This window comes from Notamacropus eugenii, chromosome 1, assembly GCF_028372415.1.
Source record: "Notamacropus eugenii isolate mMacEug1 chromosome 1, mMacEug1.pri_v2, whole genome shotgun sequence".
Taxonomy (NCBI): Eukaryota; Metazoa; Chordata; class Mammalia; order Diprotodontia; family Macropodidae; genus Notamacropus; species Notamacropus eugenii.
In genome coordinates, this window is record NC_092872.1 from 608895197 (window position 1) to 608913425 (window position 18229).

Below are 18229 nucleotides of genomic sequence, written 5' to 3' on the forward strand. Positions count from 1 at the left end.
GCTTCAATTGCTTCTAATCCCTAACAGCCTTAATACTGAAGTAAAACTTTTACTATAAATTGTACTTATTCTGGCCTTAGTAAAGATAGCATATCGAATACTTCTACATCTCTTGCATGCATCCTCTTATCACTCTTCACACAGCAACAATCATAGTACAGGCTCTCACAACCTTTCCCCAACTCTAGTAACAGCTTCTTAATGGTTCCCTTGCCTCAAGTGCAGAGATGATGATGGCACACTCCTACACAAATTACAGTGCCCCCTCTCCTCACATTATTGCCAGGACAAATCTTTTTTTAACTTTTAGAGTCCTTCACAACCTGACCTCAACCTATGTTGCTGACTTCAATACATATTATTACTCTGCATCTATCACTCCATGGTCTAGCCAAACTGGTTTTCTTGCTTTTCTTCACACACAGCACTCCATCTCCTATTTCCATGCCTTTGCATGGTCATGTTCTCTTACCTTCCCCTCAGCTATGCCTCAGAGTCTCTTACTTCCTGCAAGACATGACTCAAGCACTACCCTCACATTTCATCAGTACTATCAGTTCCCTCTGTCTCTCTGACTGGAGGGCAGGAGGGCAGAGTAAAATACTCTTCCCCAAGTCTCATTTTAAAGAGGGCCCAGAAGTTCAACAGCCTCATCATTTCCACCAACTTCTCTTCTTTGTTTAACACCGTAATCATTATGCCTGTTCATCATCATCATGGCACCTTGTCCCCCTCCCCACCATCTCTTTACCCTCCTTTATAGCTTCCTTTTGTTTACTGTCTTCCCCCCTTAGAATGTAAGCTCCTTGAAGGCAGGGACTGTTTTCATTTTTCCTGCTTGTATATCCAGTGCTTAGCACAGTGCCTGACACATAGTAGGAGCCTGATAAATATTTACTCTATTGTATCTTTTACATGACATCTTTCCTGATCTTCTCCACTACAAATACTCTCCTTCCATAAATTATTTCATATCTATTTTGTACTTTTTTCTTTATGTTTTTATGTATATATGTTATCTCCCTGGTCAGAATATAAGCAATTTGAGAGCAAGGATCGTTTCATTCTTTTCACGGGCATCCCTGGTGCGTAGTACAAGGCAAAGGTTTAATAAATGCTTGCTGACAGAATATAACTGAATATTTTTCCAATAATTCAACATCTTGCAGTGCCTCATGGCTACCATTAGTAAAATCAGCTGCTACTTTCAACAACCGATACAAAAGGTGTATGACATTGAGCTGAATCTTTTGGCCCCAAATTTTCTGTAATTATTTATAGTTTGGAATTTTTTAGGAATTATTTATAATTAAACCCTGACTGGTTTCTTTTTTGTCATTAATAGCTTTCTAATGAAAAGCAAGAAAAAAATGCATAACACAACCATCTTTCCTTATGTTTCCTCCCTTGGCTAAAAATCTTCTTCTCTATTTTCTTCAGGGGATTTTAGCTTCAATAATCAAGCATTTTAATCATTTTTGCATCAGGAATATTTGAATCTCCTCACAACAACCCATTTTTTAATCTCACTTTCTTTTGTTGTTCTTTTGTTAACTAGACATGAAAGAGTATTTTTTTTACCTTTTCATAGAGGCACAGTAGATAAAAGCACTGGGCCTGAAATCAGAAAGACCTGAGTTCAAATCCAGCTGCAGATACTTACTAGCTATGTGACCCTAGACAAGTCACTTAACCTGTTTGCCTCAGTTTCCTTATCTGTAAAATGGAGATAATAACAGCGGCTACTCTCCAGAGGTCTTAGGAGATCAAATGAGGCAGTAATTATAAAATGCTTACCACAGTGCTTGGCACATAGTTGGTACTATATAAATGTTAGCTATGATTATTATTGTTACTATTATGATACTAATATTTTATTTTTAGGCTTTGATCAATTTGCTAAAATTTTCCATTCCAATTGTAATTAAGGATTGATATTTCTGCAAACATGATAACATTCCACATTTTCTCCAAATTCTTTCTGATGTTTTTACTTTTAACAACATCTAAGGACAAGAAGCAATAAAGCTTACAGTCTCTATGTCAGTAGTGGTGAAGGCTTAGTCCATTGGTAGTAAATGAATTAAAGAGAAAAATATCGATCGTGAGTCACACAAATAAATGGTATCTAGTTCGGGTAAAAGGAATCAACATTTCACTCATCTACATTTTTTTCCTCTCACAACAAGAAACATGGGACTCCAGTCAAGAAAATTAACAGAACAGGGTGAATACTTCAATATTACATTATGGCATGAAAAAAAGAAAATAAGGAGAGAAACAAAAAAACAGACAGAAAATACCTAGAGAAAGATACTGACATACACAAGTGCAAACATCAACAATAAAACTTAAACATAGAGCACTGACACTAAAGATTTTGAGGTGCTTATTGCAATTTTGTAAATAAAGGTACAAATGAGTGCAGCATCTCTTTGGACTTGCCCTGGACTCAACAGGTAGTGGGTCATAGGTTCTCCACCGTTATTCTGTTACAACAAATAACATTCTGCATGATATTTACGTGATGGAATAATGTGGCAAACAATTGCTGTATAACATTTCCATGATTGTCATGAACAAGATATTAATCTTATTTTAGTTTGCTTGTTTTTTTCAAGTTTCTATCCACTTAGTACCTACTGAATAAACAGCACAGTTTTCCTACTCTGAAGTAGGCCTTATTTCATCTTTCAGGCTTAGCTTCCGATGGAGGCTCACACTCCACTTCAGTTTACAAGCTAACACACCTCCAACCCAATGGAGAGTTTTTCTCTTCTCTCAGGTTTCATTCTGATCCCTTCAGATGTTCAATCAAGAGACTAACATATCAGCCCCCGCCATCATGGTTCCCCTATACTATCACAAACTTTTCTCTTTCCCCTCATCATTCTGTTCTGCTGTTTTACAGTCTTCCTTCTTCATTTATTTGCATCTAAATAACTCGATTCTCTATTCTCTAGTCACATTACATCTTATTTTTATAGCAACTTCAATCACTTGGCCAAGTAATCAGAACTTTGCCTACCCGATGGAACTTCTGGATCTGTGAATCAATTAAACACAAGAAGACGTTAAGGAGAGAGTCAGAAGACCTGGGCTCAAATTCTGCCTCTGACAGACAGAAGATAAACCACTATGTGCTAGCCACCTAACAACTCAAACTTAGCGTCCTCATTTATAAAACGGGCTTGTTGTGAATTCCAAATGAGGTAAAATATGCAAGCAAAGCACTCCAAAAACTTTTAAGTAATACATCAACAGTGGTCACTATCATTATCTTTCAGACTTCTGCTAATTTTGTCTTTGACTCTCACTGGCAATCCTGGCTTTCTCCAACTTCTACTTGTAGCTACTAGATTCATAAAGATGGTCGTTATTTTAAAGTATCAGTTGCTCAAGTACTAATTTAACTAAGTCATTATCATATTTTGTATTAGACTGAAAGCTGAGAGTGACGGTGGGAGATAAAAATATGAATGCACACTCATATACACGCTTTTACTCATGCCCAATACCCAGGGGTCCCAAACTTCCCTCCCGGTTCACGCAGCCTTACTTTATACAGGAGATCTACTCAACAAGACTGAAATGTGAATAGAAACCCCAAGTCACCAGAAACTGCAGCTCTGGTTATAGCAACCCCTGTTCAAAAGCATTTATGAGCTGCTCACTGCCTACAAGATAACATTTAGACTCTTTTTACAAGGCATTCAAAGACCTCTAAAACCTGGCCCAAAACCGGCTGTTCCAATATGCACCCTCACATCCTCCAAATTATACAATTAACCACACAGAGCACTCACTATCCCCTCTCTATATCTCTATTTATACTGCTGATTTTCATAACACACTTCTACTTTTGCCCAATTCCTGCTCCTCCTTTAAGGTTTAATTTAAATTGCTTCTCCTCCATGAAGTTTTCTGAGAGACTCTCTGAGTCATCTCTCCCTCTTCTGAACCTGCAAAATATTTAATGCCTTTCTCACCTTTTTCATGTATAAGTTTTTAGTTATTTCTGTACATACTCATCTCTCCTACTGCACTGTAGATTTAAGAGCAGGGACTGTGTCTTATTCTTCTTTATCCATTCCAAGATACTTAGCTCTAGGTCTAACATATACTGAATAAAAATATACTGTAGTGCAAATATATTTTAAAAATACAAAATCTATTCACAATGTCCCTTAAGAAAATGTCACTTTTGTGAAGTCAATTAAACAAACAGGACAGTCTGGGGGAAAGAAAAAGAGGTCACATGACATTATTTAATTAAATTTCTGTACCCTTTGGGGTCCAAGAGGTCTCTAACTTTCTCATTATAGATTTCCATGTAGGATACTTCAACTTTAAAACTCTGTTCTTCATTCTCCTCTTTCTGAGTTCTTTCAAAAAGGCCACTGCAAAGTCTTGGGATTAATCCAGGTTGGTCGGTTGTGCCCATCATTGTGTAAGATTTTCCAGACCCTAAAAAAAGAGAATACATGGTCATAATAGTTTCTTTAGAGAGGGGTACAGTTCATAAACTCTTTGGTGTTACATTTCCAATACATCCAAAAACACAATGTAGAGACTCTATGCTTGCTAACAGTAACAATGATAACAAGTCACAAGCTTCACTACTAAGCTTGGAAGAAGAGAATTCTTAATAAAGAAAACATATTTTCTCTCATAAAATTCACATATAAAAATAACCAAATATATCACTTCAAGTAAATGAAAAGTAACAAGCCAAATTGGAGGACTTCCCTTTAAAAAGCCAAGAATGTTCCTCAAATTGAAAACACTAAGTAGATTTTCTAAGTGTGACATATTGTTGCTTCTATCCAAAGTAGAATGACAAAGGCAGAAGCCACGATGGTAGGAGCCAAAAAGTTGCCAGAACTTTCCCCAGTTTCATTCAGAAACAACATTAAATCAAGTCTCTAATAGAGTTCTGGAGCAACAGAATCCACAAAAAGATGGAGGGAAACAACTTTCCAGCCCAAGATAACTTGAAAGGACATACGGAAAGGTTTGTCTCACCATGGTAAAAGGAGAGCTCAGTCCAGCCCTGGCAATGTCCAGGCAAGCTAGCAGGAGGCTTTTAACCACAGCAAAGATCAGCAACTGAGGTGCCACAGTATAGGCTCAGTAGGCCAGTAGTGAGGTCTCCAGCCCCATAGCAACAGGCAAAATGCAAGCTCCAGAAGCCAGGGTACAATAGATAAGACTATGCTGAGCCACTCCAGATCAGTGGGCAAGCCATCAGTCCCAGAGATCTTGGTGCAGAAAGTCAGCAACCAGAGCCAGGATCTCAGGGCAAGAAGCTTGGGACAGTGCATACCCAAGGAGCAGAGTTCAACTTTTTAAATAAGCAAAAAGCAAAAAAGAGCCCTAACCATAGAAAGCAACTATGGTAATAGGAAAGATCAAAACACAAACTCAGAAGAGGACAGCAATGTCAAAATGCCTACATGCACAGCCTCAAAGGGGAATTGATCTCAAATCCAAAAGGTCTTCTTGGAAGAGCTCAAAAAGGATTTTAAAAATCAAGTAAGATGGGTAAAATAAAAATGAGGAAAAGAAATGAGAGTTACTCAAGAAAATTATGAAAAAAGAGTCAACATTTTGGAAAAAGAAGCACAAAAATTGACTGAAGAAAACAACTCCTTAAAAACAGAATTGGCCAAATTAGAAAAATAGAAACACTGAAGAAAACAACTCTTTTAAAAGTAGAACTGGCCAAATGGAAAAGGAGGTGAAAAAGTTAACTGATTGGGCAAATAGAAGCTAAAGACTCTATGAGAAATCAAGAATCAGTCAAACAAAATCAAAAGAATGAAAAAATAGAAGAAAATGTAAAATAACTCATTGGAAAAATAACTGACCTAGAAAATAAATCCAGGAGAGATAATTAAGAATTAATGAACTACTTGAAAGCCACAATCAAAAAAAGAGCCTGGACAGCATCTTTCAAGAAATTTCCTAGAACCAGAGGGTGACAGTCATTGAAAGAATCCACTGATGACCACCTGAAAGGGATCTCAAAATGGAAACTCCAAGGAATATTGTAATCAAATTCCAGAACTGTCAGGTCAAGGACAAAGTACTGCAAGCAGCCAGAAAGAAACACTTCAACTATCAAGGCGCCATAGTCAGGATTACACAGGACTTAGCAGCTTATATATTAAAGGATTGGAAGGCTTAGAATACAATATTCCAGAAAGCAAAGGAGCTTGGACCAGAACCAAGAATCAACTACCTGGCAAAATTGAATATAATCTTTCAGGGTAAAAGATGAATATTCAATGAAATAGGTGACTTTCATATTTTTCTGATGGAAAGACCAGAGCTAAACAGAATATTCAATCTTCAAGGACTCAAGAGAAGCATAAAAAGGTAAACAGAAATGAAAAAAACAAAACAGAACATGTTATTCATTAAGGTTAAACTGTTTATATCCCTATACGGGAAGATAATATTTAAAATTTTTAAGAACTGCAGTTTGAAGGAGTATAAGAGGTTGTGAGTATATGTCGATTTTGATGCAGTAACAAAAAAAAAATTAAGGGATTTTAAAAAAAGGTTTGCAATGGAAGAGGAGGAAAGGGGGAGAGAGAATGGAGTAAATCATATCACATGAAGATGTATGAAAGACCTATTAAAGTAGAGGGGAAGAAGGGAGGGGGTGAGCATTGTTTGAACCTTAGTCTCGTTGGACTGGGCTCAAATGGGGAATAACATACCCACTCAGTTGGGTAAAGAAACCTATCTTACCCTATAGGGAAGGAGGAGGGGAAGGGGAGGGAAGAAGAAAGGGTGAGAGCTGATAGGAGGGTGGGTAGATTGAAGGAGTCAGTGGTCAGAAGCAAAATACTGTTAAGTGGAGAAAAGGGGAAAGGAGAGAGAAAAAGAGAAAAGTATAAGTAGGGAAAATAGGACAGAGGGAAATACACAGTTTGTACTGATAACTGTGAATATGAATGGGATGAACTCTACTAAAAAAACAGAAGTGAATAGCAGGGTGGATTAAAAAACAGGACCCTACAATATGTTGATTACAAGAAATACATTTGAAGCAGAGAGACACACACAGAATAAGGGTAAAAGGCTGGAGCAGAATATATTATGCTTCAGCTGAAGTAAAAAAAAAGCAGGGGTAGCAATCCTGATCTCAGACAAAGCAAAAGCAAAAACAGATTTAATTAAAAGGGAAAAGGAAGGAGACAACGAAGTGATATCAATACTAAACATATATGCACCAAGTGGCATAAGCAACCAAATTTTGAGAAGTGAGTTACAGGAAAAAACAGACAACAAAACTATACTAGTGGGGGACCTCAAACCCCCCCCCCCCCCCCAGAACTAGATACATCTAACCACAAAATAAACAAGAAAGAAATTAAGGAGGTGAACTAAATTTTAGAAAAGAATCTGAGTGAAGACCTCTGGAGAAAAGTGAATGGGGATAGAAAGGAATATACCTTATTCTCAGCAGTGCATGCCACCTACACAAAAACTGACCATGTATTAGGGCAAAAAAAAACTCAATCAAATGCAGACAGGGAGAAATTTTAAATGCATCCCTTTCAGATCATGATGTAATAAAAATTAAATGTAATAAACAGCCATAGAAAGATAAACCAAAAATTAATCTAATCCTAAAGAGTCAGTGGGTAAAACAACAAATCACAGAAACAATCAATAATTTCATCAAAGAAGACGAGAATAATGAGACAACATACCAAAATTTATGGGATGCAGCCAAAGAAGTACTTAGGGGATATTTTGTATCTCTAAATGCTTACATGAATAAAACGAGAAAGAAGAGATCAATGAACTGGGCATACAATTAAAAAGACAGAAAAAGAACAAATTAAAAATTCCCAGGAAAACATCAAACTAGAAATTCTGAAAATCAAAGGAGAGATTAATAAAATTGAAAGGAAGAAATTATTGAATTAATAAATAAAACTAAGAGCTGGTTTTATGAAAAAAAAAACAAGAAAATATATAAACCTTTGGTTAATTTGATTTAAAAAAACAAAGAACATCAAACCACCAGTATCAAAAATGTAAAGGGTAAATTCACCAGCAATGAAGAGGAAATTAAAGTAATAATTAGGAGCTATTTTGCCCAACTGTATGCCAATAAATCTGACAATCCAAGTGAGATGGATAAATATTTACAAAACAATAAATTGCCCAGATTTAACAGAGAGGAAATAAAATACTGAACCCTATTTTAGAAAAAGAAATTGAACAAGCCATCAAGGAATTCTCTAAGTAAAAATCTCAAGGGTCAGGCGAATTTACAAGTGAATCCTACTAAATATTTAGATAATAATTATTTCCAGTACTATATAAATTATTTGGAAAAATAGGTGGAGTCCTACCAAATTCCTTTTATGATGCAAATATAGTGCTGACAGGTAAACAAGGAAGAGGCAAAACAAAGAAAATCACAGACCAATTTCCCTAATGAATATTGAGGTAAAAACTTCGAATAAAAATATCCAAACCCTAAACTATTTTATAAAGCAGCAATCATCAAAACTATCTGATACTACCTAAGAAGTAGAGTGGTGGATCAGTGGAACACGTTAGGTACACAAAACACAATAATCAACGAGTAGTATTCTATTTGATAAACTCAAAGACTAGCTTTTGGGATAAGAACTCACTATTTGACAAAAACTGCTGAGAAAACTGGAAAACAGCATGGCAGAAACTAGGCATAAACCAACATCTCACACGTATACTAGGATAAGGTAAAAATGGATACATGATTTAGACATAAAGGATGATACAATAAGCAAATTAGTAGAGCAAGGAATAGTTTACCTGTCAGATCTATGGAGAAGGGAAGAATTTATGATCAAACAAGAAACAGAGGCCATTATAAAGTGCAAAATGGGTAATTCTGATTACATTATGTTAAAAAGTGTTTGCACAAACAAAACCAATGCAACCAAGATTAGAAGGAAAGCAAGCATTTCTGACAAAGGCCTCACTTCTCAAATGTATAGAGAATTGAGTCAAATTTATAAGAATACAAGTCATTCCCCAACTGATAAATGGTCAAACCATATGAAAAAGCAGTTTTCAGATGAAGAAATTAAAGCTACCTATCTATAGCTGTATAAAAAAGTGCTCTAAATCACTACTGATTAGAGAAGTGCAAATTAAATCTCCTCTGAGGTGTCACCTCACACCTATCAGATTGGCTAATTTAACAGAAAAGGAAAATGATAAATGTTGAAGAAGATGAAGAAAAATTGGATTAATAATGCATTGTTGGTTATGGAGAACAATTTAGAACTATGTCCAAAGGTCGATCAACTGTGCATATCCTTTGATCCAGCAATACCACTTCTAGGTCTATATCCAAAGTTCATTAAAAGGGGAAAAGGACCCACATGTACAAAAATATTGATAGCAGCTCTTTTTTGTGGTGGCAAAGAGTTGGAAATTGAGGGGATGCCCATCAATTGTGTAATGGCTGAACAAGCTGTAATATGTGAATGTAATACAATATTAATGGACTGTAAGAAAGTGGGTTACAGAAAAACCTAGAAAGACATACATGAACTGATGCTGACTGAAGTGAACTGAACCAGGAGAACACTGAACACAATAACAACAACATTGTGTGATGCTCAACTATGATTGACTTAGCCCTTCTCAGCGATACAATGATCCAAAACAATTCCAAAGGACTCGTGACGGAAAATGCTATCCATATCCAGAGAAATAACTATGGAGTCTGAATGCAGATTGAAGCATACTATTTTCCCTTTTTTTGGTTTGTTTTTTTCATGGCTTTGTTCCTTTTGTTCTGTTTCTTCTATCACAATATGACTAATGTGGAAATATGTTTATATGGCTGCACATGTATAACCTATATCAGATTGCTTGCCACCTTGGGGAAGAGGGATGAGAGGGAGGTTAGGAGAAAAATATCTGAAACTCAAAATCTTATAAAAGTGAATACTGAAAACTATCTTTACATGTAATTAGAAAAAATAAAATACTATTTACAAAGTACAATAGCAGAAATTCTCCTCCCACTCATCACTAGACAAACCATACCCCTTCTCCCCTGCCCTGCCCCACACACACAACTGACTTCAACAACAGTAAATAATCACAAAATCATGACAAAGAATTACAAGATATAATGTTATAGCAATCATTAATTTGCTTGAAACCAAACATAATTTCCTATTTACCATAAAAATTTATTAAGCTACATAGCATTTTTGGTTTAATCAGTGATGACCACAGTTACTGGCCATGCAACATCAGATGTATTCTGTTATGGATATGTCAAGGTGTGCTAAACCGTAGAGTTAGGCAGGGGTGGCATGCTTTCACGTGGAAAATAAGTTCTGCCACCTTATATTTATAATGAAATATGAATTGGAAAAGGAAAACAACTTTTCCTTTGTTATATATCTCTCTAAAGAATAACACTGCCTAATTTTTTGTTTCAGTAAATAAGCTTGTTTTTATTTTATTTTCTCTTCTTCGATTTGCTCAAGGAGTTATCATGTAATGTAGCCTTACCAGTTTGTCCATACGCAAAGATACAGGCATTGTAGCCATCAAAGGCATTCTGAAGGATATTTTCTCCAAGGCACTGAAAAACAGCATCTTGACCTAATAAAAGCAAAAAATAAACTATTATAAGAAAAACCTACATGTGAACAAGCTTAAAGAGTCACAGAAAGTAAACACAGTTAATTTCTACTCCCAAACAAAATTTTTAGATTCAAAATATACTTTTAAAAGGTTTACATCTTCCAGCTTTTTTCTAATAAACCATGAAAGAAAATAAATGAAAGAAAAATAACACTAGGACCAGAAGCCTGGAAATCTTTTTGGACATTTAGAACTGTCCAAAAATGGCATCCACTGTGAATTTAAATTTCCCCTACTTGAAAATCTCAAGTATACACTAGACAACTTCCTGTTGGGCATGTCATAGAAGTGATTCAATTATTTATGAGTTGGACTTGATGGTCACTGATGTTTCTTTGCTTTCATTCAGAGTATTCTGGGTAGGCCCAAACTGCTTAAGAATGTTGCAGTTTTGGTCTCTCATAATAAAATAAAATGAAATCTTAAAGTCAATTAGAAAGGGATTACATAAAGACAGATTATACTGATGAGATGCTATACTAAAGAAAATTCTTCAAAGACTTTGCCACCTTGGCAGAACTCAATGGTAATGCCATGTTTCCAGAGAAGTCAGAAGCAGGTGAAGCTAATTGATAGAAGTGACTCTAGTAATGTTCTTTCTCACCAATATATGTTCTTGGAGTGTTTAATCATGCCTTTGTATTTTTAATGTATATTATGTGCTCATATTTTTTGAAGGAAAAAAAAGAGGTCATGCTAAGAAATTTAAGTTGTAGCCCTAAATTTATGATTAGGAGTACTTGAAATAATCCATGTATTCTGGAAGACTAGATTTAGCATGAGAGATTTAGGTTAAGACCACCTCCCTAAAAAGCTATCTTGAGGCAGCGTGCTACTCTCCACAAGTGGAACCAATAAAACTGAATTAACAAATCCATCACCACTGCCAAGAAAACATCATGCAACTCCTGCTTTCTATCACAAGGAAAAAGTATTACAGAAGCTCAGAGTAGGAAGACCTCAGAAGCCATACCTTAGCAGGAATTCTCTTTACAATAAGTAATAATTTAGTCGTTGCATAATTAGTGAGCGCAAAAGATGAAGATCAAAGAAGAATGAGAAGGTGCAGTCAGACGGGGAAGATAATGAAAGTATACCTTTAAGTCTCCTCTCTCCAAAGAAGAACTTAGTATTTCCTGAGGAAGCCCATACCATTTCTGAGAATTCTAATATTTGGCCACTTTGTAAATTTCATTGCTCTAAGAAAGAATAAGCCTAATAGCACTTGCACATAACAGGCATTCAAATGCCTGAACACAACTGTCCTGGATTAATTAATGAATCAACAAGAACTTAAGTGTCAAGCACAGTATCAGTTCCTGGAGAGACAGACTCAAAAAAAAAAAACAAACCCCAAAATGGTCCATGTTCTCAAGGAGCTTATATTCAATCAAAGAAATGATGGGAAAAAGTGCAAAATTTGAATTCTGAGGATCTGTGTTTGAATTCTGGCTCTACCACTTGGTTCTCTGTGATCCTTGTGAGGTCACAATCTCTCTAGGCCTCAATATCCTCTTACGTAAATTGAGAGGGACTGACTGGATGATGTTCTAGAACTAAAATCGTTAAGTATACATGTGCATATTTATTTATAAAGAATTTAAGTACAAAACAAATACAAGTTGGTAAAAGGAAGGGAGGACAGGTACTAGCAGGAATGAAGTCCAGCAAAGTTTTTGTGTGGATGGTGGTTCTTGAAGAAAAGTGAAGGAATTCTATGAAAAAAAAGGAGTCCATTCCAGGTATGGGGAAAGGTCAGTGAAAAGACAGAGACTAGAGATGGAGTGCTTTGTGTGATGCATGGAGAAAAGACCCATTTGGGTGAATCCTAAAGTGCAGGAAGGAGACTAATGCTTAATCAAGCTGCAAAATTGGTGAAGGGTTTTAAAAGACAAACAGGAATTTATGTTCCATTCTAGATGCAATATGCAGCAACTAGAGTTCATTTAATATGGGAGTGATACAACCAGATACAAGCTTAAGGAAAATCAATTAAGCAGCTACATAAAGGACTGAGTAGAGAAAAACTTGAGACAGGGAGACCAATTAGGAGGCCTATGCAATAGTCCAGGAGAGAAGTGATAACAATGGTGGCTGTGTGAGTGAAGAGAAGAATATAAAAAACATTGTCAATGTAAAAATCACAGGATTTGGCAATGTAATGAATATGTGAAGTGAGTGAAATGTCAAGAATGACACCTACACTATAAATCTGGATGAGTGGAAGGATGATGCTGCCCTTGACAGGTATAAGAAAGTTCAAAAAAGGAGTGAGTTGTGTGAGTTCTGTTTTGGACATGCTGATTCTGAAATGCCTACAGGGCATTTCAGTTCAAAATATCCAGTAGGCAGCTGGCAATACAAGACTAACTTCAGGAAAGAAATAAAGGCTGAATTTATAGTTCTGAAAACATCTGCTTAAGAGATAATAACTGAACTCATGAAAGCTGAGGAGAAAACTTCAGCTCATCAAAACTTTCTCCCTCACTACATAAGAAAATACAGATAGAGAAGAGGTCCAGTATAGAGGCCTGGGGTACACCCACAGTTAGAAGGACTGACATGAAGGACAATTTGTCAAAACAGAGTGAGAAGGTATAGTCAGACATTTAGGAAAAGAAACTGAGGTGTAGCCCCTAAGCCTCCTGTCTCCAGGATAGACATTCTCATTTTCATATGGCATGAACTAGAGCCCCTTCATCCTTCTGGTTGTCTTATCTGAATGCTATCTAGTTTACCAATGTCTTTTCTAAAATTGGTCCCCAGAACTGAATAAAATACTCCAGATGTGGTCTGACCAGAGTCAAGAACAAGACTACAACTTCACTCACATATTGTAGCAGATCATGTTTGTGTATGTGTATGTGTTTGTGTATCATGTTCTGATTTGTTACACGATTTCTTTCATTTATCTTAGTCTGACTACATAGCATGACTATAGTGAAAATATACTCAATAGGAAAGTATATGTAGAATCTATACAGAATTGTATGCAGTCGTGGGGAGGGAGGGGGGGGAGTGGGGGGTATGTGGGGGGGATAAAATCACAATTGTATGGCAGTGATTGTTAAACATTACAAAATAAAAAAAAAACAAAACAAAACAAAAAAAAAAGAAGACTACAACTTCCTAGTTCTGGAAATTATGGTTCTCAATGCAGATTAAAATCAAATTAGCTTCTCTGTCCCCCATACACAGAACTTGATAGTTCTAAAATATAATTGTAAACCTGTACCTCTCCGAAGTCTTTCAAAGATTACTGTAGTAGGCAACAATCACATCAGATAATTCTTTCCGTACTTTGGGATATAGTTCACCTGAGCCTTGTGATCTGAATCTATCAAGGGCAACAGGATACTATTTTCTCCTTAGTTCTCTGGCATGGCAACTTCCTATTAGCCATTATTTTCCTTTAAAATTCAAAGATTTTGTTTTCCTTAGAAACAAAGCAAGATTTGAACAGCTCCATCCATCCATCCATCTCTCTCTCTCTCTCTCTCTGTCTCTGTGTCTCCTCCCCACCCCCAATTACTATTAACCCATTACCCTGACCACAGAGCCTACCCTCTCTTCACTTTCTCCAAAAACAGTTTAAGAAAATAAAAAACTGCCCCTCCTTATTGCTCTTAGCTTCAGCAAGTCCAACACTACAATTATAGATCTTTGCTATTCTCTATTGCCTATTTCTTTCTCCAATCTTCTGAACATGTATTTTAAAAGTTGTTTGATGACTTCCTTGAACGTTCACTGGTTTCATTAAACAACTCCCACACCTTCCTCTACCCCGCCCCTTCCTTTTCATCAAAATTATTTCTCACTTTTCAGAATTTCATTCCTCATATTATGCCAGACCTCCAAAGCTAACTTCTCTTCTTAGAATTTCAGGCCATGAGATATTAATTATGACTAGATTATGAAAATGATTTTTTAAAATTCAAGTGTGATATTTAACTCTCCAGTGTGTGTGTGTGTGTATGTGTGTGTTTTATATGGAAAGATTTAATGAAATAGCATGGAAATTAAATTAGCAATAAAATATTATTCCTACGCTGCTTCTCTACAAACCAAGAGTATATTCTTTTAAATATACACCATGAATGGAAAGAGTAGGCATGTAAGGAACATACATGAGTCAGTTAACAAGTATTTATTAAATGGTTACTGTGTACCCAGCACTATGGTAAGTGCTATGGATATAAAGAGAAGAAAAACTCATAATCTCTCTCCTCAAGGAGCTCACATTCTAACAGGTGGAGAAAACATGCAAATAACTACATCTGTACGAGATACATACAGTGCAACTGAAAGGTAATCTCAGAGGGAAGGCACTAGCAGTGGAAGGGACTGTGAAAGGTCTGTAGGAGCAGCAGGTAGAGTTTGATCTGAGGACAGAGAAGCCAGGAAGCAGAGAGAAAGAATTCCAGGCCTGAAATGCTCATGAGAGCACATGGCCAAAGTAGAGAGAGAGAGGGGCACAAATAGGAGGAGCATGTAATCAGTGTGAGTGTACAGAAGGGAAATTTCTGTCTCTTGTGCTGTAGGACTAAGAAAGTCTCCTGGTGATGTCATCATGCAGCCCTTCCTGATTGACTCTTGAACCACTGAGCCTGTACACTCAGCTGGGTATAGCTTTGCTGGTCTTGTGGTAGATTCTCAGCTGGGTGTGTAGCTTCTAGGATTCTACCTCTGATTTCTATGGGAGAAGGCTGTGCAAAGAGTAGGAAAGAGAGGAGGACTTGAGCCTTTTATACTTTTCTTCACTTCTGTACCTGAACTTCAAAGTTTCTCCGCAGCTGGAGTCTTTTCATCAGGAATGCTTAGTCGTCCTCTATTATATTAAAGGTCTATTTTCCCTCCTGTAGGATCAGTTTTAATGGGTAAGTTATTCTTGGTTGTAAGCCCATATCCTTTACCTTCTTGTATTTCAAGTTCTCCATTCATTTGCAGGAATAGTTTCTAAATCATTTGTGATCCTGATTGTGACTCCTCAGTCCTTAAATTCTTTCTGTCTGGCTGCTTGCAGTACTTTTCCTTTGACTTAGAAATTTGAGATTTTGGCTATGATATTCCTAGGAGTTTTCATTTTGGGGTTTCTTTCAGCAGGTGACTAGTAGATTCCTGCTAATTCCTCTTTGCCCTCTGGTTTTAAGAGGTCTGGGCAGTTTTCTTTTAGGATTTCTTAAAACAGGATGTCTAAGCTCCTTTTTTGGTCATGATGTTCACATATCCCAATGACACATTTTTTCTTTATTTATTTAAGTTTTCAAGATTCATTTCCACAGAATCCTGAGTTCCAAAATTTCTCCCTATCTCTCCCCTCCTCCCACCCCAAAGTGCCAAGCCTTCTAATTACCCCTACTACCTATCTGCCCTCCCTTCTAATATCCCTCCCTTCCCTTATCCCTGTTGGGGATGGAAGCTCAATTCCAGGTGGACAGTCTCGGGCGGGTAAAGGTGGGAACTTCTAAATCTTAGAGTTCTCACGAGACCCCCCAGGAAACGACTGGGAATCGAGGTGAACCGAGCTATCTCGTGTATTTCCGCCTCTTCCCGTGAGAAACGTGATGGGAGAGAGCTCTCCCCGCCCTCGAGATTGTCCCGGATCTGGGCACACTATTGTTATCTAACAGCACGGTATTCAGATGCAAACTATGCTGCTGGAGGGTTTAAGTAGGATCAGGAAAGCGTGAAAGTTCTCTTGGGCGGAGGGGCGCGGAGCGGTGAGGACAACAAGGCTCCGCTTTTCCTCTCTCTTCTCTCCCCTCCCCCTCTCTCCCCACTTATACTTCTACTTCCAATCTCTTATTGTAAGATCTTTGCCTCCTTGGGAGATTCTTCGCTCCCTCCTAAGGAAGAATTCCCCTGCACTTGTAACTAGACCCTGAAATAAAGCTCAACCCTTGTTCGACTCTGGAACGTCCTTTCTCTCATACGAGCATCCGGTTTGGCCAACCGAAGACCTCGGGACAGAGGTAAGAAGACTCGGGTAGCCCTCAGGCCTCTAGGCCTGGCATATCCCCTTCTTCTCTTTTGTCCTGTAGGGCAAGATAAATTTCTATACCCCATTACCTGTATTTCTTATTTCCCAGTTGTATGTAAGAACAATACTCAACATCTGTTTCTAAAACTTTGAGCTCCAACTTCTCCCCCTTCTTCCCTCCCCATCCATCCCCAGTGAGAAGGCAAGCAATTCAATATCAGTGAAATATGTGTAGTTTTGCAAATGACTTCCATAATAGTCATGTTGTGTAAGACTAACTATATTTCCCTCCATTCTATCCTGCCCCCCATTTCTTCTATTGTCTCTTTTGACCTTGTCCCTCCCCAAGAGTGTTGACTTCTAATTGCTCCCTCTTCCCATTTGCCCTCCCTCCCATTATTCCCCCCACCCTGCTTATCTTCTTCTCCCCTACTTTCCTGTATTGTGAGATAGGTTTTCATACCCAAATTGAGTACGCATTTTATTCCTTCCTTGAGCCAAATGTGATGAGAGTAAGCTTCACTTTTTCCCCTCTCACCTCCTCCCTTTTTCCATTGAAAAGGCATTTTCTTGCCTCTTTTATGAGAGATTAATTTGCCCCATTCCATTTCTCTCTTTCTCTTCCCAATATATTCCTCTCTCACCCTTAATTTCATTTTTTAGACATGATCCCTTCCTATTCAACTCACCCTGTGCTCCAGGTGTGTGTGTATGTGTGTGTGTGCGCGTGTGTGTGTGTGTAATCCCTCCAACTACCCAGATGCTGAGAAAAGTTTCAAGAGTTATAAATATTGTCTTCACATGTAGGAATATAAACAGTTCAACTTTAGTAAGTCCCTTATGATTTCTCTTTCCCGTTTACCTTTTCATGCTTCTCTCGATTCTTCTGTCTGAAAATCAGATTTTCTATTCCACCCTGGCCTTTTCATCAAGAATGCTTGAAAGTCCTCTATTCAATTGAATGACCTTTATCCCCCTGAAGTATTATACTCAGTTTTGCTGGGTAGGTGATTCTTGGTTTTAATCCTAGTTCCTTTGACTTCTGGAATATCATATTCCATGCCCTTCGATCCCTTCATGTAGAAGATGCTAGATCTTGTGTTATCCTGATCATATTTCCACAATACTTGAATTGTTTCTTTCTAGCTGCTTGCAATATTTTCTCCTTGACCTGGGAACTATGGAATTTGGCTACAATGTTCCTAGGAGTTTCTCTTTTTGGATTTCTTTCAAGAGATCAGTGGATTCTTTCAATATTTATTTTGCCCTTTGGTTCTAGAACATCAGGGCAGTTTTCCTTGATAATTTCATGAAAGATGATATCTAGGCTCTTTTTTTGTTTATGGCTTTCAGGTAGTCCCATAAATTGTCTCTCCTGGATCTGTTTTCCAGCTCAGTTGTTTTTCTAATGAGATATTTCACATTATCTTCCATTTTTTCATTCTTTTGGTTTTGTTTTGAGATTTCTTGGTTTCTTATAAAGTTATTAGCTTCCATCTGTTCCATTCTAATTTTTAAAGAACTATTTTCTTCAGTGAGCTTTTGAACCTCCTTTTCCATTTG

The 18229-nt window shown here is 37.2% G+C and overlaps 1 protein-coding gene across 1 annotated transcript in view; it reads right to left on the reverse strand.

The window, feature by feature from the left end:
* KIF13B (kinesin family member 13B) overlaps positions 1 to 18229 on the reverse strand; it is a 241569-nt gene that overhangs the window by 148647 nt on the left and 74693 nt on the right. Inside the window, exons 5-6 of the mRNA XM_072634812.1 lie at positions 10552 to 10644; positions 4287 to 4467 (exon numbers count right to left, since the gene is read on the reverse strand). Of these exons, the coding sequence (XP_072490913.1) occupies positions 4287 to 4467; positions 10552 to 10644 (274 nt within the window). The remainder of the gene's footprint in view (positions 1 to 4286; positions 4468 to 10551; positions 10645 to 18229) is intronic.